Source organism: Drosophila erecta, unplaced genomic scaffold (genome assembly GCF_003286155.1).
Source record: "Drosophila erecta strain 14021-0224.00,06,07 unplaced genomic scaffold, DereRS2 tig00000092-arrow-pilon, whole genome shotgun sequence".
Lineage (NCBI taxonomy): Eukaryota > Metazoa > Arthropoda > Insecta > Diptera > Drosophilidae > Drosophila > Drosophila erecta.
This window is the reverse complement of record NW_020825207.1, coordinates 9,347,548-9,370,821: the sequence shown is the minus strand read 5'-3', so window position 1 is coordinate 9,370,821 and position 23,274 is coordinate 9,347,548. Positions and strand designations below refer to the sequence as shown.

The window sequence follows — 23,274 nt, the reverse complement described above, 5'->3', positions numbered from 1 at the left end:
AAAACAAACAGTCACACGTGCAAATAGAAAATATATTTGTTTCCAACTCACTTGTCAACGACGAGCTTGGTGAAGACCAAATCCCTTTTATAATATACTGGATTGTTGTGCTCGTGATTTACGGCTTTGTCCATAAGTGGATGGGATCTGATGAAATTCAGCACGGTATCGGGCAGGTTTGATGTATCGTTGACACATGTACCCGGCCGTGGTTCCGGCACCCGGGAGTTAAGCACCGGCAGCCATGCGGAATTCGATGAAGATTGCTCCTTGAATTTGCCTGTGCGCGCGGGATAAAAAGTAAAAGAGCACAAAAACAATTGCTCATATGAGATGGCAGGGAATGGAAAAAAGTTTATCAAGCTCTCGGTGCTGAGCTGCAATTGAAGACTTAAATCTACGACCAAAGGTGTCAGCTGGTTCTCCTCTAAGCTGTCAGCCGGTGGAAAATAAAAAGAGCCACCAAGTAAGTGTGAGTGTGTGTGGCCATAATCCATTCAAATGGATTTTCTAATGCGATTTATGTTGCGCACGGCAACGAATCGAACGGAACCCAACTGAACTGAACTGAACTGGACTGAAATTACAAAACACTCAACACACAGTGGGGCAGCGAACTATCGAATGGATAAAACAAATGTATAGGTAGCAAATAAAATTTGCCAATAAGTTGCATGCGCCATTTCCATTCTCGTTTCCGTTTCCAATTTCAAGTCAGTGCCACCCAATCCACTTGGGGGACAATGGACGAGCACGGAAAATTGCATGTCAACGGGATGTGCGGATCGCCCCGAAAGGCGGCGGGCTTACCATTGAAGGCAGCCTGAATCTCGTTAATGTGGAAACTGCATACGGCAGATCCAATCAGGCCATTAGTGCTCGTCGTGAATGTGGCGAAGAATCGGCTCTTATCGGAGGGCAGCTGGTAGACCGATTGGATCTCGTTGAAATAGAACGGAAATTCGCCGGAGATGCTGCAATTGAGTCTGGCCTTCAGGTAGGTGGCCCAGTTGTGGGCTAGCAGATTCTTTCCACCCACATCCTTCTTGCACACTCGTGCAATGCGTGAATAGACGGCCTTGCCGCAGTTGATGTATTCCACAGCGGTTTCTCTGAAAAAGAAGTACACGTACTCCCCGATGTCGAAGGACCCGACAAAGTTTGGTTCTGTGAAATGGAAAAACGAAAATTGAACGTTAGCGAGGACTAATAAATAGGAGTAAATAAAATTCTTTCGAATCGTTTAATGTGCTTAGCCCATTACTTACATCTCCATAAAAGTGCAAAAGTAAATTGTACTCAGAAGAATATGCTTATTTCATACTTACTGTCCAACCACTTGGAGTCGTATTTCAGAGTCCTCTTGAATTTATATTCCAAGCGTTTAGCCGAAGTATTATACAGATCAGTGCGGAAAATAACCGTATCCGCCTTGGTGAACTCCGCATTGGTGCCGGAGTACTGCGGAGGAGCAATTTACAGCCTCAGTTAAGGTCCGAGAAAGTTTTAGTTTATGCGAGCAATTTGCTTACCAGGCCGGGCAGACCACCCGGATTGCCATTCTCCACATAAATCGCAGTTGAGTTGTCGAGGGGATCGTAGGGGCACTTGGCAATGCCCAGACCCACGCCAATCACATATTCCGAGCGCGGCAGGTGGGTAAGATTCGCCTTAAGGATGGAGAAAAGGGTGAATAAGTGAAATGCTGAGCACAAAAGATTCCCCTTCGAGTGTTTGACTTTAGTTTAGGTGCTTTATCTATGAACAGATGTCAAAGGCTGAATGAGCAACTGTTGATTGGCATCTAAAGTCAACTGTCGGTGGCAATCTTTTCATGGGCGACATGAATGGTGGATGGCAATGGTAAATGGCAAAAGGCATATGGCGTATGGCGAATGGCGAATGGCTTCCCAATCTGGCCAACTTACGTAGATAACATAATCCTTGGGATTGTGGGCGTTGGTGCCGCACACATAGAGCCTATCCCCCTGGTCCATTGACTGGATGACACGCACATGGTTCTTGCAGTCGAATATCTGCAAAAACACATATCGATTATAGAGGCGAAGATACATGAAAAACAAAAGAACGCCGGGATGACAATGTTGTGGTCGTTCTTTTTCCATTTATGGTACTGCGAACGGCATCATCTGTTTTGCTCCCCAAACACAGCGAAATCGAAATAGTTTCGAGTGTGTTCCGTAATGCTGCAGCGAATTTGTGGCAGAAATGTGGACAAATTGCAATAGCACGCGTCGCTGCCGAAGCTAAATCAATTGGCAACAATGCAACGAAACGCTGCAGAAATTACTGCCAGCGCACCAGTGGCACACAGGCAGCTTTATGATGACTTAAGCAGGATGCCCATGTGGCCCCCATGTTGCTCGTGTGTGTGCAACATGCAACATGCTGCTGCTGCTGCTGCTGCTGCTCCTGCCACGAATAACTTGAAATTGATTTCGAATGAAAGGATTTGCTGTCACATTATAAACGAGTTGCAACAGAAGCGTCTGCCACATTGCCAGTCGATGGGATTTTCTTGGTTTTAAACTGCAATCGAGTTACTGAAATACCTCCACAGGGATGTGATTTATTTGAGAGTATATATGTAGAATACATAAAGTAGTTGCAGATGCACAGAGGAATTTAACAGGAGAAGGTAAAACAATTGTGGGTAAGATATTCGGAAAATTTATTATGAAATCAGGATAAAAAAAAAGCGTTTTTATGAATTTCATCTGCCACTGAAGTACATTGGGTAAGTGGGTCTAAATTTCGGGTGAAAATAATTTAAGAATTGTTGTTTGAAAACTTAGTGAGTTGCAAGACAACAATTTAAGGAATCTCCTTTGGAATTTTGTGTACAAAAATCGATAAAGGATGCTTGTAATAAGGTTTCCTTTTGGAGAATTAATATATAAAATTTAAGTTTTAAGTTTTGTACTCACCTGACTTTTTCCTTTGGAGACGCAGCTAACCACATCATCCCGTGTTGGCTCCAAGTTGATCACATCCCGCTGGAAGGAAGAGAACACCCAGGATAAATTAGCTAAATATATACCAAATCAAAACGCGTGCACCTGGCAACCATTAACCATTAGGTTAAAAGCTCACGTGCCGTGGCTTCTATCAATTCAAAAATTCAATTTACTCAAAAAAGCCGAAATACAAAAATTGTATATTGCAAATGCTGAAGGGAGAGGCTGCGTCTGCCGCATGCGGCATAAACTACAACTAGCGTTCGTCCGTGGCACCTTCAGAATGCTTTCAACTAAATTTATTTATAAATCACGTAATGTTACCCAAGCACACACGAAATATTTTCACGCACCAACCTCCATTGCTCCATTGCCGTCGCAGCCACCCACAGGCCACCACCCACCCAGCAGCCAAGCCACCTTCACCAAACGGGCTTCCAACCCAACCACCCAGCCACCCAACCACCTACCCCCGCCCACCTGGGAGGCAGGCAGTCGCAGCAGAGCGTTCATATAAAACCAAAATCATGTATTATTTAGCTGAATTTGCATTTGGCGCATAAAGCAGCGGGAGCAGTGCTACGAGGAGCAGAGACGCCGGAGGAGGAACAGGTGGAGGAGTTGGGAGCGAACGAGGCGCACGGATGCACTGCGCCAAAATCAAGAAGGTTAAACTATGAGAAACTAAATAAGGAAGAAATTGATAAAGTATCCCTATATGAACATATAGCAAGTTCGGGTATTTAACTATTGACTATTGATGGAGCTTCCAGTCTCAAAGCTTTCTTGCCCGCATTTTGCACAGTGTAGCTCCATGTGTATAGGCCAGAACCAAATGATGCCCACGGCGAATGTATTCGCACTTAACCGCATAAAATATATTGACGTATCCTGGCTGGCGAGCATGCTACAAGATAATATAACCTCTTAGACTTTTACGATTCGGCTCGGAGATGCGTTGCAGGGCTGGAAATGGAATGGAAATGGTATGGTGTGCAATAGAGGACGCGTCCTGTGAGGAGCACACCAAGTCAGGTGTGTGGCGCTCATAAAACAAACTTTTGCAAGTCATAAATTCATAAACAGCCCAGAACCGAGCCCGAGACTGAGGCCGAGCCCAAGCTGGAAACCCAAGACACGGGGTAGCACTTCCTGTAATCGAATTGCCTCGCAAATGTTGTGGCAAGTTCGCGTATGTGGCGCCTCCCAAAAATTTATATCTGGGCAACGCATAAACCTGAGCCTGCAGATTCGAACCAGTTCGGGGAATACGCCAGGACCATAATGTCCGGACAAGAGAGTGCATATTAAATATGCTTTTTGGCCCCTTTTTTTGTCGTGCTGGAAGTTTGGCGGGGGCAGAACCTTTGGGTTAACTAAAATAAACATTTTTTTTCAGCCGCTGCGCCGTGGGAATCGAAGATTTGTGGCTGTCGACGTCGTTGTTGCCATTTGAAGTGCGCCTAAAAGGCTGCTAAGCCGGTGTATTGTGCTGACAACGTTTAGATGGCGCTTTATGGCCACAAAAGGCTGCAAGAAGCTTAGCGGCCATTTGGAAACTATGGCAAACACATACACAACAACACCCCACCGCTCGCACCACTGGCAACGTGGCGTATAATGAATTTTTAACAATATGCCACAGAGCACCAACAGCAACGGCCGCAAGCAAAGTTGTTTAGCCCAAAAGCTTTTCACGATTTTTTCCCCTTACTGTCAGCTAGATTTGTGGCCCGACTCTGGACAACCAGCCACATTCTCCTCCATCCCCATTGGCGACCTTTGGCGACGAAAGGACTTAGCCTAAAAGCGTGCTCTAGGATTATCATATTTAAGGCATTTAGCACATCCAGAGCCGAAGTCCTGGCAGCCATACTTACATTACAATTGGATGAGGAGATATTCTGCAGGCTAACACGGAATACGCGATCCCTGAAATACGAAAGTATTTAATTTATTGTTATTCTGTTGATGGGCATTATTGAGTTACAGCTAAGAGGATGTGTTTCTAACAGGAATTGTGTTAGTGTAATAATTTTCAATCAAAATCCTTTTTCATGAAGTTGAATTGTAACTCCGTGTTAATATAAGAATCACAGAACTAAATGCCAACATATATGTTTGATATGTACTTACATGGCTCCCACATAGAGCGTATCTCGATCTTCGTTCATATGGAATGTACGGTAGTACAGCTTGCCGCAGTTGAACTCCCGCACATGATCTGAAAAGGAAAATATTTCCGTTAAGTAAACTCAATATTTGCACAAGAAATTTTCCCTAAGTGAACCGAGTTGCAGACGCCGGACATAGCGTCTAGATAGTGTCAACAAAGTTTCCATTCCCGCACAGAATGGCGGACAGTTTTGGCCAACGGACAAACAGGAGCACGAAGCCCAGTCGGGGACCCAAAGATACAGATACAGATATCCCATTTCAATCAAACGGCGTTTTTGTGCAAAAAAAGAAAGAGACGGCGCTTGAAAATGGTCCTGTTTATTTACATTAAAGTTTTCCGCGTGGCAAAGCAGAAAATAAGGAGGGTTTAGGACACGAAATGCCTTTCCAAAGCTCCACGACAAACAAGAGTCATTAATTATAAGTATTGTATTATGTTAATTTCAGTGACGTCGCTTTGTCTGCAAATTGTTTGCCCAGCGGGATGATGTGTATGTACATGTGTGGTTACTATGTGGCTATTGCTAAATGCTGAGCACACAATTCTTTAATTAAACTAATTTGTATTTGCCGGCTGTCACTCATCACTGCTTCAATAACATCAGCAATTAATTTTGCCGCCAAGGAGCTGCTGATGGGAATTATGAATTGCAAGGGGACGGGAAGCTGTGGCAGCCAAAAGTGTCAAATGTCGTTCAAGTAATATGGATGACCGAGGCATTATCCCCCTCAGCAGAAGCCGGACAATGGGCAAAAGTATGACAGAGGTCAGCAATGTGGCAAACAAAGGACAGGTCACCCAAAACTCAAACTCGGGTCCAGGCCCAACCAACCCAAACAAAACCCAAACTGGCATCCGATTTATGCTCATGCTCAACAATGGGATATGTAAATACGGAAAGGAAACCGAAGACCCCACCGGCAGAAATGTAGCTATTTTTGATTTCCGATTTCCAGAGAACATTTTTTTGGGGAAAGGGGGGAAAACAACGAGCAACCTATTGGGCCAACTACAATAGAAGTGCGCAGATACACACACTCACGCGTATACTTGTTTGCATGCACATTTCGAATAGAATGTCCTTGCCAAACAGGAAGTCGACTTGTGTACGCTTGAAATGCTTTTGTACATATTTTTATTGTGAATGCCTGTCGAACTTTCCTGCTTTTTCTTCGAGTTTTCCCTTTGCCTTTTTTTTTTGGCACAGCCTTTAGAAAGTTTTTTTTTTCTCGCATCTTCAAGCGAGAAAAACATACTCTTTAAGGCTCAGAAAGAACGGGTAGAATTAACTAATAAATAATTTGCATATACGCCACTTAATTGACCGCATTGATTTGCGAGCTCTGGAGTCCATATTCGATATTTGGCCTTTGAGCCAGAGCCAGAAAACTATAAATGTTTCATGGAGTCTGCGGAAATGGTTAAATCTCTCCGGCGCACAGCCATTTGCGAAATTGTTTATGGGGCCAATTGTCATCGGCAGCCAGTAAAAACATATTGCCACCATTTCATGACTGGATTAAGCCAATAAAAATATGGCAAATATTAACATAAAATTGATGGCACTAAAGAACTCGAGCGAAACGAGGTCGTCCAATTCGTTTTTGCACTTTGTCTGACTGGGTGAAGAAAGCCTTTTAAGTTGTTGGTAAAAATAAATGGAAATTTGCATTTTAAGTTGCGTTTACTAATGTTCCGAATATCAAGATAACAGTCTCTATATCCACACAATTTACACTAAGTAGCTGATTCTAAAAATTTCTTTATACGACTTTTGTAAAATATATCACCATATTTGTAACTCGAAATTCCCCACCGTTTTGGCTAAAGTTTACCCAGAGGCAACTGTAAAATCCTTTTCAAATTTGACATTTAAGATGTGAACTTTATTTGCTTTTAATCCAAGTCCAATCAAAATCAAATTGCATTTACGAGCTGCCTTTGAGTAACGTAAAAAAAAATAACAACAAACGGCAAATTTTATATTCCTTTTTTTTAGCTTGGCAATTTTCTTTGGGGATTTTCACTGGGCGGAGTAGGAGAGTGCTTATGGGTATGAGCATTTATGACTCCGCCATATATGTCAATAATTTTTATGCTCTTCATAAATATGCGTTTGGCTTTTACGACCAACCCCACGTGGCAAAACGGATCGAAAAGCGCCAAGATGAGGCAGTCAAATCAATTTCTGGAAGGGAGAAAATGACATTTCCGAAAACGTTATTATCAAATCAAATGCGAGTGCTGGCCACGAGGGGAAGTCGAAGGGATTGCAATGAGCATATTGTACATTTAATGTTGTGCCACCCACTCAAGCCGCCCATTTGACCGTGCCCCGGGCAGATGTAGGTACCACATATGCAAACGTATAGGTACATATATACATAGAGTATACGCAAATATACACGGCATGTCAGTTGCAGGTGCACGGGCCCCTGGCTGACATTTACCTTTGAAATGTTAAGGTATATTCCAAATTTGTCGCAAAAGATGACACACAAACTGGAAAGTGTACTCAAGGCTTTCATGTCGAATCAATGCCCTGCAGCTGCTTTTAAGTTCATCCAGCTGGCTATGCAAATGGCCTTTAAACTAGCAAAACCCAAATTTCCTTTGATAATTCTCAGCTCTTTTTCAGCTAAGCATTCCAAGAAGAGTCTAGACAATAAAGAGATTGCAAGGATGTGAGAAAAAGGGGAGAGCACATTAATCGGCAGAAATGGAAATAAAAAATAAAGAAGACGTCTACTGGGAGTTGGTCCCCGAAAAATTAAGTTCGTAGAATAAAAGCCAAATGTAGAAAACTTAGCTTAAGGAATACCATCAAGACACTCTTGAAATAAATATATTTTATATTTATTTTGAGTAAAATAAAAGCAAACCACTCAGTTAATTTCCCTGCTTGCAATGCCCATCCAGAATTTCCCTCGCGAAAATTCCCAGTTATTTCAGTGCTCTGCTAATTATGAGAAATTCACGTCGGCTCTAAGCACTCGAAAGCCGTCTAGACGTCTGCACCTGTGCTGCAAACTGAATGTGAAAAGGGCGGCAGGGGGTGTGGCTGAGAAAGCCAAAGAAGAATAGGAAGTGCATGGTGGAGCATGGCAGGGGAGTGGAGTGTGGGGAGTAAGCCAAAATGCTTAGCCAAAGCGGTTACCATTTCATTTGCACAAGACAACACAATGGCCCCACACCCAGAGGTTGTCTCCTTTTGATTGTGTTTGTGTGTGTGGGTGTGTGTGTGTATAATTAAAACGCATATGCATGGTAAATACACTTATTGTCAGCACTGTAAGCCGTCTGAATGCCCCGGGGCATCGGGATGCAGCTTTAATTCCACACTGTAGCCATGAAATGCAGGGATGGTTTAGACCGTAGAGGAAGTTCGGAACGGAGGCGGGGCGGTGTGCAAAACATTTTCAACTCAATTTAGTTCATTTTATGGCAGTAGCAATGCGCTGCGCAAGTTCATTTTGTTGCAAAATAGCGAAATACAAAAAACCCGAGAGCGCACTCATAAAAAAGCATCAAAAGAGCAGTCAAAACACCACTAGACGGACGAGCACAAACTGCAATGGCAACATCCGAGCATCCTTGCATCCGAATATCCGAATATCCTAGTCACATGGCCTGGACATTGCCCAAAAGCTGCCAGCAAAAACGCAACAAAATGCGGATGCGGTAACTGTTTCATTTTTGGTTAACAACGAGGTGGAAGTAGAGGTAGTTCCCCAGTGCAACTTCATTTGATGGCTCATGTGTGAGTGCGCCACATAAACGCTCCAAATAGTTTTAAGCCCCCACTTTTTATACCCTTGCACAGGCTACATTTTCATATTCAACTGAAGTTTAATGAGCGTATAAAAGTGGGCAGGTGAAACAAAACAACTGAATAAATAAGTGGGTATTTAATAAAATATCGTAATCGAACACCAAGCCGTATAGAAAATTGTTTTTATTGACTGATAATATCTGCCATTTCCATTTTTATCGTAATAAAAATGTTTGGCTTTTATAAAAGATGAAAAAGATATTCGGATGAAAAAGATTTATTTGTAAACTGCCAAACACCAGGATCTGATTATATTTCCTTTATTATAAGTGTACAATTACGTAAGAGTATTTACAGCTCTATTAACGTCAGCCATTTTTCCCAGTAGGTATCTAAATTTTCTTGTTTTTTTTTAACCACCTTCATGGGAAGAGTGCCCAGAAACTAAAACATTCTGCGGCTCGCTTAATTTTCCATGAATTCACAAAGTCCAGCTGCACGTCTTGTTGCCACTTAATTGCGCACAAAGCCGCAAGTTCCTTCCCATATGCAACATATTTTGGCCAGACAAAAGGGAATGCAAATCCTGGCCTTTAGCTTGCTTAGCCTGAGTCAATTAGGCCAGCACAAATACGAACTAGCACACATACGAACGGCAGCAAGGCAATGAATGAAAATTTAATTAAATTTCACCTTAAAATGATGGGCAAATTGAAATTAACGTTAAGCGAGTTGTTTGCATCAATTTAAGGTGATTGAATTATGGCTAACGACAAAATCTGTGGCCTAACTGCATTTGCAGTTGATTGATTGCATTTGGCCCGTTGCCTGTGCTAATTGCTTTTGCAACATTTTGCGACACTTTGCTATCGGCCACAGTTTGCCTTTCCCGCTACTCTCCTATCTTTTCTCTCTGTTCTCGGCGTTTTTCCATCACCCTGCCAGCGATAAGCGCACTTCCTTAGCTGTAATCGGCAACGCCTACATTAAGTGGGTTCTATCAATCGGATGTTACATAACTATGCACATATTTGCCAGGGCACTGCGACAAAAAATGCGAACCTATATTTTGTTATTCATTGATTGGGTGGGTACCTAGAAAAGCTGTTTATATAAGCAAATAAATATGAAATAAATAAAGAACTTAAAAACCCTTGGTGCCTCCTCTATGTACTCAAGTAGCTTAATTTTAATTACCTAAAAGTATCTCAGAAATAACGTAGAGCACGCTTACTTGTACTTCTCACACTTAACATTAAATATTAATAATTACATTCGGGGCACTCGTTTGCTGACTATAAAAAGTTTTTATTTCAGATTCTATTCTATTCCATTCTATTTCCAGAATGCCCCTTTCTCCAAGTGGACTTGGCAAAGTTGTCCAAGGCGAAACGTGATTTTCTCTCCGTTCTCGCTGGCCAACTAAAACTTGGCCAAAAGGGTCCGCTTTAAACACACTTTTAATGATGTTGCTGCCGCCGCTTGTAGCTTGGCAATGCCAACGTTTCGATCCCCTTTCGCAGGCAAGCAATATTAAGCCGCACTTGCAACTGGAGGTGTCGGGAACTGCACTGCACTGCACTGCACTGCACTGTGTTGCATTGAAATTCAATTTCGCGGCAAAGTTTCCATTGTGAGCAGCTCCTCGGTGCTCGGTGCTCCCGTGCTGACATGCTTTGGGTGGTGCCCCGGTGCCCGGTGCTCGGTGCTCGGCTAGATTCCCATTCCCGGCACCAAACCAAGCCAGGTAAATCCCCACCCACCAAACCATCCAGCCGGCTCAACAGGAAAGGGGTGGACTCCATGGTACCCGCTATGTGAACAGCTTTTGACATTGCCGTCATGATGAAGTGGAACGCACAGCTGAAGCCCCACCCCAGCTACTGGCTGTGAAGGAAAGAAAGAAATATAAAAGCCGGGGGCAAGAACTCGGCTATCCCTTTATCGCTTTTGTCGTTTTAATGGGTCAGCAGTGTGCCTACAGTTTGACAAAAACCACGAGCGAGTGCGAAGCTCTTAAAGCTGTTGCATTTGGTTGGGAATCAGACAATGCGGAAGCCATTACTCCCACACTCCATACTCTATATTTGTGGCAATAAAAAATTAGACCGAGTTGAAAATAAACAAGAAATGACTGCTATAATTCTAAACTGTCTCACTGGGCCATTCGCTGCTAAGTTTTATTTGCTGCGCTTTTTGCTGGGCTAAGAGCTAATAGCAAATGAGTTCATTACTCTGGCTTTGTATATTTGATTTGTGTTTTGAACATATAGCAAACTATTTAAAGTATTGCTTGCAATGCGTTTGCGATTTCTTTCGAAAGGATGCATTACAATCTAGTGCATATTCTACAGCGTTACTTGGTTGTAACTGGATTAAATACCCATAATTGCTGTGATATGTGTGAATGTAGCAGCCAGTTACTATTTTCCCTCCACTTTTTTGTCAGTCGCATCGGTAAAAATTGTTCTTGTAGCCGTTAAGAGCTCAACCTTTGGCTACCTGCCGGTCAAATGAGTCCGTAATCAGGGGTTTGGCCTTAATAATGAAGTTGTAGCACCTTATGTGAGACAGCAGGCCAACTTTGTATCTTTTGAGTGAGAAAACAAGGGAAGAGCTATCCGGCAGACACAGCGCCAACGTATAAATAGCATTTAAGGGAGTGGAGTGGTGGAAACATCTGTCAAACCGCTGAGTCAACCAATTGAAGTGGCGGAGGTGGCGAAAGAGGACGGCGCGGCAGTGGGACTGAGAAATGCCATAGAGAGTCATAAATTGTGTATTCCCCCGAAAATAAAGTGCAATTAATTTCATTTAATCAATGAAAATAGTGCTTTTCCATTTACGGACGAGTAAAAAAACATGCAATAAATATTCCGCATCAACGGGGGAATTTATAGTTGACATTTTAGAGTTTTGTTGTTATTCAGTTCGGTGGCTTTTGTGGTTTAGGTATGTACATATGTACCTTAATTTATGGCCCGCCGATCAGTTTATATAGTGCATCTGGTGCACTGACCAACCTTCAAACTTTGTAGCTCTTTCTGCATGTATTTCGGATTTTTCGCATATAGATTTTTCTATATAACTCCTGGAAAAGTATGCGCGAGCAGCTTAAACGAAACGATTCCCTAATCGTCTCACGTTTTCCTTTAGGGCAAGTGCTTAGGTATTGAGTTTACAGCGCAACATGCGGCAAGGACCAAAAGTTGTTGTCGGCACGTGAAGTTTTATGCTGCACTTATGGCTTATAGTTAAAGATATAGTGGAGACAAGGGGGCACATGCCCGGCATTCCGGAACGTGGACTATTAGAAAATGTTTACTGGTCTTGACCCGAAGTTGTTGTTGGCCCGCCTGGCTAAATGAGATTTAAATTTTTTATACAACATTTTCTGCGTTCTTTTCTTGATGGCTTTCTGCTGTAACCTCATTCAATGGATTCTGTGGAACTTTTCAATCAACCGCACGATGATAAATTAATGCTGCCCAAAATTATTAGGCAAAATCCAACATGGCTCGGTCGTTATGAAGTGAATAACCAGTTTTTGGCCGCTCATAGCTGAATTTTAAATACTTTTAGGCCTTAATGACTCAATAAAGCTGGCCAAGACTTCGAAACAGAGAGCTTGGGAAAAAATGCAGAGGGAAATCAAGGTAGATGGAACATTTAAATGGTAAAGTATTCGCATTCTTTTGGGAGCGGGAATTAAGGGAACCGAGTCAATTATATATCATTCAGGATTTATCTCTGTGGATTATGGGGCTGCATATGGTTAAAATATGATTACATTATTGGTATTTGTTTAAACATGAAATATGCATATGAATAGCAACAATTCACAATTGCACGGACCAGCAATATTCACTATGAATGCAACGCATTAATATGCAAATTATAAAAAACAACAACAATAACAATGCTCCGAGCCAGAAATGGAAAATGGCCCAAGCGGACACAAAAAAATATAGTTGCAATTGAAATCGAACCAATCGAGATAAATAATAAAGGCACAAAGAACATGTGCGAATATTATGGCAAATAAATTACAAATTTGTTGTTGCCTGAAAGATTGAAAAATAATATTGGCCGCAGTTAAAAAACGGAAAGGCTGTCTTGTTCATGTAAGCCGAAGCTTTGAATACTCTATACCCAAAAGAAAGATAATGCTTGTGCCAATTAGCAATACTTTTCAGTTTAGAGTGTCATTATATAATAATACAAACTAAAAATAAAAAATAAATAAATCTGGATACCAACATCAAATAATTTTGTATTCTTCAGATTCAAGTGTGTATAACATTAACATTCATTTCCCAAAAACTTTACGTAGGTGTTAGTTATTTGTTAATTTTTGTAGATCTTTTAAGCATTCTGAGAAAGAGCCACAAAAAGTGAAAATTGATGTAACAAGTGTGTTTTAATCCATGTTTCGGCTCTTTTTATCCCGTTAGTTGGCTAGTTACCTGCGCCGTGCTTCCCATAATTGTTGTTTCCCTGATCGTTTCCAGTGCAACAGGGACGTTCGTAGTAGAAGTTCCAGGTGTTCTCGTAGTCCGCGGCCGTCTCGCTCACGCTGCTGGAGAGCAGTAGCAGGAGTGCGAGGAGAGGCGATATCTGCAGAAGCGGCATTGCGAGGGCGGTGCGAGAGAGAGGTGGACTGGCGGGGCGAAAGCGACCCTCCAACCTCAATTGGATTAAAGTGCAAGTGCGAGCGAGAGGCGATTGCTTGTTGATTTTACCGTTTGTTGAATAAAAACCGGGACGTTTTTTCCCACGAATAACTGTTAACACATTTAACTTGTATTATTTTTACACACTTTTGCGGCAATTGCAATGGAATTGATTTCACTGGCAAATGGATTTTAAAATAAACTTCTTTCCTCGGGCGATTTATAGCACCCCCCTGCTATTTTTTTCCCGTGTTTTTCGTTTTATTTTTTGGACCCGCAGTCGTAGTGCCAATTTCGTTTCGGATTAATTATGTATGCGTTGCAGGCGCATAAAGGCGTAATGCATTTTACACAGTTCTGTGTTCAATTCGGTTTTCGATTCGATTTCAACGCATTTAGCCATCGGAAAGCATGTGCGATATAAAGATAAAGGCAAAAGGAAACTTTAAACTGGTTTGTTATATGCCCACGCATCAAAAAAAATAACAAAAATAATTGGGAAACAATGAAAATCCCGCAACTCTAGAGAGTATGTAAGGTACATGAAACGTTTTTTCAAAGTTTAAACAATTTACAAGGCGCTGCCTCAATAAATAAATGATTAATCTGCAAATATTTCCTTTCTTTCAATTCAAAATTTGCCTTTAACCTACACACACACTTGCTCACGCACTCACACACACATACACATGCACAACAACAAAGCCAGAGATACACACTTGAGTTGTTGTTGGGAGTTTTGGTTTATTGGAATTTCGAAAATCGAACTCCGAATTGAATGAACTGCAAAACGCCAATTAGATAGTTGCGAGCACTGTGCATTGTAAATATTTTACCGATGCGAAACAAGTTTCGCCCCGAAAGTGAACACTTGTAAAATGCCCAAGAATCTCGAGCGGAAACACCAAACACAAACGAACACCGACAACAAGTAGAAGCGAGAAAAACAACAACAATGCGCGATCGCTCCGATCACGAAGATGTGAGAAACGCACTAGCGCGTTTAAGGCGCGCGAGTGTCGCATTCACAGTTTTGGTATTTAGTATATACCAACAGTGATGATCGTTTTGAAAATATATATTCATCTACAAAATATGTGAGTTTAATTAAAAATTTAATGCTGAATAGGAAACCGAATAGGAAATGCATTTCTTACAACATCAAAACATGCATACTAATTTTGTGTCCTTTATACCCGCATGCATATTAATTCATTTCATTGAATTAAAAAATATTTTCCTTGACTTATCCAAGCCGAATTTTCGTTAACCATTTGCTAAGTACCTCCGACGAAAAGGTCAAAACCATTGACACAAAACTTTGTTTAATATTCGAGGAGCGTCGTGGATTTTCCTTTTTCGAAATAATCCTTGCTCCTTGCCACAAAATGCCGTTGCAGAGTGGCGGCATTCAATTTTCCTACTTCACCGTGCGGAAGCAACAAAGTGATTTTTAGCAAGGACAACGACAATTTTGGCAATAGGCAAACATTTGCCGAGCCAGACAAACAAAACGGGCGGCAGGATGGATGGATGGCAGGTATGCAGACGAATCCTTGCATTTAGCAGCCTCGAGCGGCAATTAAACGCAGTTTGCTAGTGTCTCTGGCATTTGAGTGTCTGCTTGGCAAAATATTTAATTAAAAAGCAAGTCGGTTATGTTTTCGCATCTCCTTGATATTTTCTATTGTATGGGTGCCACCTGTGCGTGCTCTCCGTTCCATCAGCGGCGTACGGAGGGGATTTTGGTAATTTACTCAGCATAGATGTTAATGATGATTGTTTGACGTACTGATCGGCGAAGTTGGTACGTGCTCATCGAAAGGATATGTCTTGCTGTTTGCAATAAAATAAACATTGATATCATCTCAAGTTTAGAAAATTCTATATAACTAAGTGAAAAGCGAAGGGTATTTAAACATGTTAGCCTCTGGGAAAATGCCATTAGTAAAGGTATTTTGTGTTGTACGACCCCCTTAAGAAATCCTTGCGCACGCCACTGGTTGATTGTCTGCCTAGCCTCTTCACTCTGTTTGCCTGCTAATGAGTTTTCGCAGAATCAGCACACTAGTCGTATCCCTCGCACACAGCCGTGCGCCCAAAAGAGTGCTTGCATCATGATACTGTTGAAAATTTTTGACACATGTTCACTCACTCCAACCCCCCCTTTCCTCCTCACTCTTTTTCTATCCCGCATTGTTGTTGCCGCTTTGTAGTTGCTTTGATGCTGGGTGCCATTTTTGGGTTTTTTCCCCTTTTTCCGGGGGATAGCCTTTCAAGTGCAGCAGCGACAACGTGGCCATTGTCATTTGTTTTCGCAAACGTTTCTTTCACACAATGTCAACTTTCAACAAAGGACTTTAATTAAGTCCTTAATGACAGCTTAATTTAGCGCACTTTGCACAGCGCGTATGCCCCAACACGTACACAAACAAAGGCACAACGCACACACACGTAGCACACACCCACACACGGCAGTGTGCGAAAGGGATGGGGTGTGTTGTGTTTAGTTCTTGCGCTTTCTTCATCTCGGGATCCTTTAGTTGCGGTCCATTAAACAATAATTGAAAATCGGGAAAGGACATTTTATTCATTAAAAAGTCAGAATATTAATTGTAAGGAAAAAACGAAATTCGAGTAAAATGAAAGAGCTGCCGATTTTGATAAATAAATCATATGAAATCCATAATTATTACTGCATTTCGATGTTCCAGAAATGTAATAACTAATATTATTTTCTCTTATTAATTTGTGATGCAATTTATTACCAAATATGTAGTAGTACTAAGGAGGAGGGTTGACAGCGTGGGAGAGTGCCTAAATAGCATTTTGATTATGCCAAATAATACATAGAACTTGTCTCGCCAAACATTGTTGGTCGCTCAACTTGTCAGCGGCCGGCAACTTTCAAGCATTATATAAAAAGTTGGCCAAATAACCAGCAGCGAACCACGCCAACACACACACACATACACAGCTTGGGAAAGCGATAAAAACCATTTGTTGTGAATGTCCTGTTTTGTTATTTGTTATTCTGCTGCTTGTCCTTTGTTGTGTTGTTGTCGTCCCAAGTTGGCTTACTCAAGTTACTTACAAAGATTTCAATGCACTTTCTTCCTACCAACTTGTTCGCGCAGAAAGCCAAAAAGCCAAAAGAAAAATAAAAACTGGACTGACCGACAAGAGCAGCAACAACACCTACAGTGGAACAGGCCTATCGAGGAAATAGTAATTTTCATTTGAAATCTTATTAGTTTTTTAGTCTTTGAAATCCAGTGAATTGGCTCGTATGTTCTAGCATAAAACTGAAACCAATTTGGAGATGCATTTTTAGTGAGAAACGGATTTTTGGTTCAAGCATTGAGGGTGTCCTTTTATTAACTTCAGAACATTTGCCGTCTACGTAGGTGCTCGTGCCAAAGGGCAACCTGGTTTCTGTTAACGTGTTTTGACTGTGCAAAGGCAGTGGCATCGGCGACCAACAAGAACAAGAACGATTTGACTTCTGGAAACTGTCAGAGCAAGCAAATGGCACTAAATATTAAGTTTGCCGTTGGAACTTGACCAGAAAAAGTAAACTACGAGGAAAACTTGGCCGGCCAGAACTAATGAAAGCTTTCTGCAAGTGTGAGGCGTGATGGTGTGTGTGTGTGTGTGTGTGTGGGCTAAAAGTTTTTGCCTTTTGGCTCGACCACAGAATTTCTCATGAGTTGGCGCTGCGGCTGCGGCTGCACTTGTTTCAAGTTCAATTAATTTTAAGTGCGGCAGCAATTGTGTTGCACATTGTTGTGCCTCCACTCGTTTGTTTACAGCGACTCTGCACTCGGTGTGTTTTTCCTGCCTTGGGCCAAGTTGCAGTTTTTGCCTTTTTACGGCATTCGGATTCAACTTTTGGCCTGACATGCAATGTCAGCGCCTGTGTTTATACCATAAATAATGCAGCATATTTTGCATAATGACAAGTTATCGCACACAAAACATAATTGCATGTATTCGTATCGCAGACATTATGACGTCACCCTAACAATGGCGGACAGGCTTTTCCTTTTGCCCTTGTTGATCGCAAATGTATCTACAAGTAGCACACTTTGTATCTTCAAGATGTTCTCGGCGCCATCTTACCTAAGCTCGAACGTAGATCCCTTGAATCAGATCACATACCTTGCAAGTAGGTGCCGCAGAAGTCAGCTGGGATTTTCCGGGATTAGTGTCACATCAAACAGACAGATTGCGGCAAAATGCAGCAACAAGAGTTGCAGAGCAAGTGGAGAAAGAGCCAGATAAACAAATCTGGTCTAGCCGGAGCAAGTCAGCGGGATAAGGGAGTGGGAATGGGGCATATGGGCGGTATCAGTGGCAGTAGTGCTACCAGGATGGAGGACGACGACGAGGATAAGAGCCAGGGACAGACTTCAGACTAGTCAGGAAGTTGGCTTGGCAGCTTCAAAGTCTAACTCGTCGGCAAACAAAACTTGCCGGCAGTTTTTGCTGCTCCGTTCTCCGTTTGTCTCCCTTCCATGTGCATAATTAAAAAAGCATTTTGGTCGCCAGCGAGACGGGGTTCAACTACTTTCGGATTTATATTGTGTCACTCAATGCGACTGCGAAGTACGACTGCGAAATGCGAATGCGAATGCAAATGCGAATGCAGCAGACGGTGCAGAATTCGTTGCATTTTGAATTGGGGAAAACAAAGCGGGAAGCCTTTTGATCGCGTGCAACAGACTAGAAGAAGTGCTTGCCGAACTGGGGACGAAATTAAGCACTTTAAAGTGTGGCCACACCTACACTTTGACCCCCTCCCCCACCCCACACCTCTCTTCACAAGCAATGCACAAAAAGAAAAACTTCATCAAAATAGTTAACTACCAAAAACTGGACAGACTGCGGAGCAAGTTATTCCCTGCATGAGCTGGGTTGTCATACTAAAATTGTATCTATTGGCATTTATAAATACTTTTTTAGTCAAAAAGGAAACGCAACTACTTCAAGTTAATTTTGCAAGTGCTGTGCGATGTCAGCTGCCATTTGTCGGGGGCAAAAGGCTTAAAAAAGGTGGATAATTTTATCGCTTAGCTACGGTGAGACCGCAGCAAAGCTGAGTTTTCTGATGGGTCAGAAGCCGCAGCTTCCAGCCGCATGTCAGCAAAGTCTGGGAAAATCCGGCTCGAAGTTTTCCCCCCCACCGCACCGCAACGCACTCGCTGTCAGCTCTTTTGGCCCAGAGTTTTCCACCGCCCTTTCTCGTTGGCGACATCAGGTGCAGAACCACACAACAATTAACAGACTTTTGGATGGGGAACTGGCTTTTGATTCGGCTGGAGCGGATTGCAGCCGCCCGCCCATCGAAGGCACGGGAGGCATAAGTCGGCTCGTCGAGGAGAAATTTTAATTCCAGCTGTCGGTTGGAAACATCACAAAGCCCTGTCGATGCCACACAGATGAAGCACATGCAGCACATGCAGCACATGGAGCTTCAGTTATGGCAACTCTTTTCCGATTGCCACTCGTTTGTCATTGGAGGCTTTCTGATTTTTTCTCCAGCCTTTTCGGCTGACCTCAGGAAAATGCTTGGCAAATGTGCTTGTCAGAATCGGGATAATTGAATTTCAAAAGTTGCCACTGCTGTGGGGCAGAGGGCAAAACAACATGGCAACAACTGGAAAATGTCAGTTTAATAATTTATCAATGTCGCAAGTTTATTGAAATAGATTTCCGCCCTTGTGAGACATTTGCATTTCCTGTTTCCGCTGAGCCATTGTTGTTCATGTTTGCCTGGATTGCATGTGCAGTAGTTGCATTTATGCAAATCTATTCGAAATACATATTCCAGCATGCATACTTAAGTTTATTACATTTGCGTGCACAGAACGAAATTGAGGTTTTCCTTACACTTGGCGCTCATATAACATGGAGAATTTAATGAAGATTTTTTTGCTGTGCAGCCCACCCAAGCCCGATCCCTAATTGATTGAGATGAATCTACCATTTCTGCAGCTAACTCCTCACCCACTTCATTTTCATTATGTCAGATTAGAGCAAAAGTTAAACATCTCCACATTTCCAGCTACGAGCTGCACATTTGTATTAGCCAAGAATTGAGTTTAGTTTTGCATATTTGAGATGCTCTCAACTAGATAACTGACCATTGTCTGCCCCCATTCGCCCACCTCATTAAGGGAAAAAGTCGGAAAATGATGAAAAGTCCTTGCATAAATTTGGGGGGCAGAGGCGATGGCGCTTCCTTTCAGACTTGCCATTATTAATTGCACAAACACAAATACTAAGTGCAAACAGGCTGTGATTCAGACCCAGAGGAGTTCCTTCGCCGACTGTTATTGTTGGTGCTAGACTGAATGCTGCCACGCCCCCTGCGCCCGTCTGATTGCGCCTTTGAACAAACAAAGGATTGCTCCTTTGTTGCCATTAAGTAAGTAGGCTTACTAAGTTGCAGCCACTGCCATCTCGCAGCATTTGGTCCTTTTGTTCAAAATTAAGCGCATTAGAATTGGTTCGATGTGAAGGTGGGATTTTGGCTGCCAAAGACAAAGAACGCACTTTCAGCCCCAAGTGCAGCCAGTATTTGATCTCGAATGGAAGAAAACTCCTAAGCCCACATTTTTGTAGACTGCTTGTAAAACAATATTGACAACCATCTTGGCAAATACTTTTTTAAGGAAGAGGGTAGGTAATATGATATTTGCGGATATTTTTGACAACAGTTTGTATATTTTTCACAACACATATTTAAAGATAAGCTCATGTAATCGTAATCGTGCCATTCATGCCGCACTTTATACCAGCAGAGGTTAAAAATGCAATTTTAAACGATGTTGCGTGCCTCAAGTGGCTGTACTGCTCGACACTACTGCTTGCCACTGCAAAGTCAAGTGCAAATAAGCAAGTGGATGGGGTGCAAACTGGGGGCATGCTGGGGGTGATGGGGAAAGGGGGAAATGCGCTGCACGTTAAGTATTATCAATTTACAGCTAACATCGCCTGATTGCCGAACAGCACACAAAAGGTGAGAGGCAAGGCAACGCAAGGTGCAACCTGAATCGAAAATGGAACTCAACTCCCTGGGAAGGACACACTTGGTCCAATTGGCCACTTGAGCTGCCGTTTGCCAGGATCTTTTTTCCGGCTCATTGCATTCGCATATACGTTTGTATACGTCCAACGTCTGTTTGCTCAGTTGTTTGGCTGTGTGCTGTGCATTTTTCATATATGTAATTCAGCTTGCAAAGGCACAGCAAAAAACTATACTATATAAACAAATGAATAAATTAGGGCACGCATTACATGCTGATAACTGATTAATATTTTCACAAGCATCGCATTTATTTTGTTTGTTTTGTGCATATTATAAAGTATAGTAGTATAGTTGTTTTACACAGCTAAACTTTTAGAACCTCTTGATGATGGTATACAAAATATTGATATGCAATAATGGGCCTTTCTAACAATTTAATAATGTTTGTTTTGGGAGCCCTATGGTGCCATTGTTCACTGTGCACAAATCCCATGCTTTGAAGTTGAAGTTCGAGACCGGGCTTTTGGCTTTTCCTCTTCCTTTTGCTTTTCCGGCTGGCAAGGCCACTTGGGAGCGCATATCCACATGCCACATGCAATTGACGTGCTAAGTAACTGTGTCTATGCCACCCAGTTGCCACCCAGTTGCCACCCCCACCCTTGCATCCCAATATATCCCCATATCCTCTACGTGTCTCTGGCTCATTTGCCTCCGCTTTCGGAGCTCCTCTAATTTTGCAAAGCTATAGTACACACTTCTTTCCTTTTTCGGATGTCTCTCAAACGAAAAGACATATGCACTTGTCGGCCGTATCTGTGTGTGTTGTTTGCTTTGGTGTTGATTCCCAAAAGTATTTTGTATTTTCCATTGTTGCTGGCTTGTTCTTGCCTAACAATTTCCATCAAACTGTCTGTGTCTCTGTCTCTGTCCCCGTTTCCCGCTCTTCCCCATTCTCACAATTTTCCCCATTTTCCCCATCCCAAGTGGCTTTCTGCAGCCTTTGTTTATTTGGAGTATTTGTTACCAGTACAAAACCTCTTTTGGGGAGAGGGCGCACTTCTGCTTCAGTTTTAGAATGCTTAAGAGGAGAAATGTGTCCTGCAATAAGAATTTTGATTTCAAGGCATTTTCCCGAAAACGAATCTTTGAGATTTATGCGCTATTCGCAATCAGAAATCACTGCCTATAGCCAGTCTACTATCCAGAAGTCCAACTGAGTAAATTCATAGAGAGTTGCTGAAAACGATTTTTAAAATCGCTTTAAAATTTAAAATCCTTTTGGCGTGGGAGTTTTTATTAAAACAATGCATATAACCGTTGATTATCAACTATGAATAATTATGAACCCGCAGTGAGGAGGAACCAAAATCAAAATAATTATTATTTCGGCCTGGCCTGGAGCATTTCCAAAGTTCAAATTGAAATCCAGCTGGGTTCGCTTTGAAGTGCAAGGGCAAAAGCCTGAGGAGCTGGGAAAAACTTTTTACTCGCTCGTTTCTACCGGAAATTTCAAGCCTCCGGGCGTAGCTCAAATGACTCATTAAATTCTGGCTTTTTTTCCAGCGTATTTTTTTTCTGAAACACTTTTCTCTATGCAAAAATGTTCACTTTATTTCGCTTTCAATTTATTTCCTTGCACGGGACAGATGCCAGCGACAATTTAAAGGACTGTGGGCACCGGAAAAGCCGAGTGGGGTGGGGGTGGGGGTGGGAAAACCAGTGGGGCGGCGGGGGTTAGGGTTTACGGTGGTCCAGGCACTCCGTGCCGTAATAAAACGCTCACTAACACAATTAAACGGGCTTTGCCGGGGTAAAAATGAATGTTAAGCAAACATGACAAGGCTTTTAAGTTTATGGAGCTACCCACCATAGAGCCCAGCCATTTCCATCTGTGGGGTAGACTAACATGCTCTCGTTTTTCCTGTGGAAAACTGCTGCACTTACTGTCACTTTTCATATGCAAAGCGCTGAACGTCTGCCGTTAATTTAATAACATGTAACATTTTGCCAGGATCAGGTCCTGAGTTGGTCTACAAAGTGCCCAATTAGGGGGCGGAGTTTGGGGCTGTGTGTTGATGTTTTACCCCAGTCTGGTTTAGCCCCCACCCCTTCCACGACGCTTTTACAGTCACTGCATTTTGCAATAAATATCCAAAATTGCAATTGGCAAACACACATACACGGATGCGAACGATTTGGCAAGCATTTTTGGCTTTTGCGGAAGTTCGGCGAAAAATCGTTGACAAGCGACAAAACACTTGACAACGTCAGCAGAGCCAACAAAATAAAAAAGTGCGAGAAAGTGGGAAAAAAGGTGGAAAATCGGGGAAAGGTGGGCTAGAAAATACCAACAACAAATAGAATCACAGCTTCCAACAGGAGAAACACCAAGAGAAGTTAAATCGAAACAAAAGATAAACACGCAAGGAAAGTTTTCGCTGATCAAAACTTTAATACCCCTCCAACTGGGATTTGTGGTTTATGGCTTGGAGATTATTTTTAAACTTAGAGAAAGTTGGCAAGTGTGGGCATAAAATATTTTCTTAGAAATTAGTGTGTTCTATCTTCAGACACCTCGAAAAGAAAAACTCCAAATGAGTTGCGAGTTATACAAAACAACAGCCATTGCGGCAGCTTAA

General features: G+C 42.3%; 1 protein-coding gene across 3 annotated transcripts in view; it reads right to left on the bottom strand.

Annotated features, from left to right (window-relative positions):
• Positions 1 to 23,274, bottom strand: part of LOC6548916 (semaphorin-2A) — a 32,528-nt gene that overhangs the window by 2,343 nt on the left and 6,911 nt on the right. The window contains exons 1-10 of one of the 3 annotated variants that reach the window (XM_015156234.2): positions 14,439 to 14,600; positions 13,396 to 13,780; positions 5,115 to 5,202; positions 4,859 to 4,910; positions 2,949 to 3,017; positions 1,929 to 2,036; positions 1,533 to 1,670; positions 1,329 to 1,461; positions 811 to 1,167; positions 52 to 280 (exon numbers count right to left, since the gene is read on the bottom strand). In XM_015156234.2, coding sequence (XP_015011720.1) covers positions 52 to 280; positions 811 to 1,167; positions 1,329 to 1,461; positions 1,533 to 1,670; positions 1,929 to 2,036; positions 2,949 to 3,017; positions 4,859 to 4,910; positions 5,115 to 5,202; positions 13,396 to 13,561 — 1,340 coding nt within the window. In that variant the 5' untranslated portion in view covers positions 13,562 to 13,780; positions 14,439 to 14,600. Of the gene's footprint in view, positions 1 to 51; positions 281 to 810; positions 1,168 to 1,328; positions 1,462 to 1,532; positions 1,671 to 1,928; positions 2,037 to 2,948; positions 3,018 to 4,858; positions 4,911 to 5,114; positions 5,203 to 13,395; positions 13,781 to 14,438; positions 14,601 to 23,274 lie in introns of those variants that run through there. The other 2 variants (XM_015156233.2, XM_001975308.3) reach the window with 2 other exon arrangements.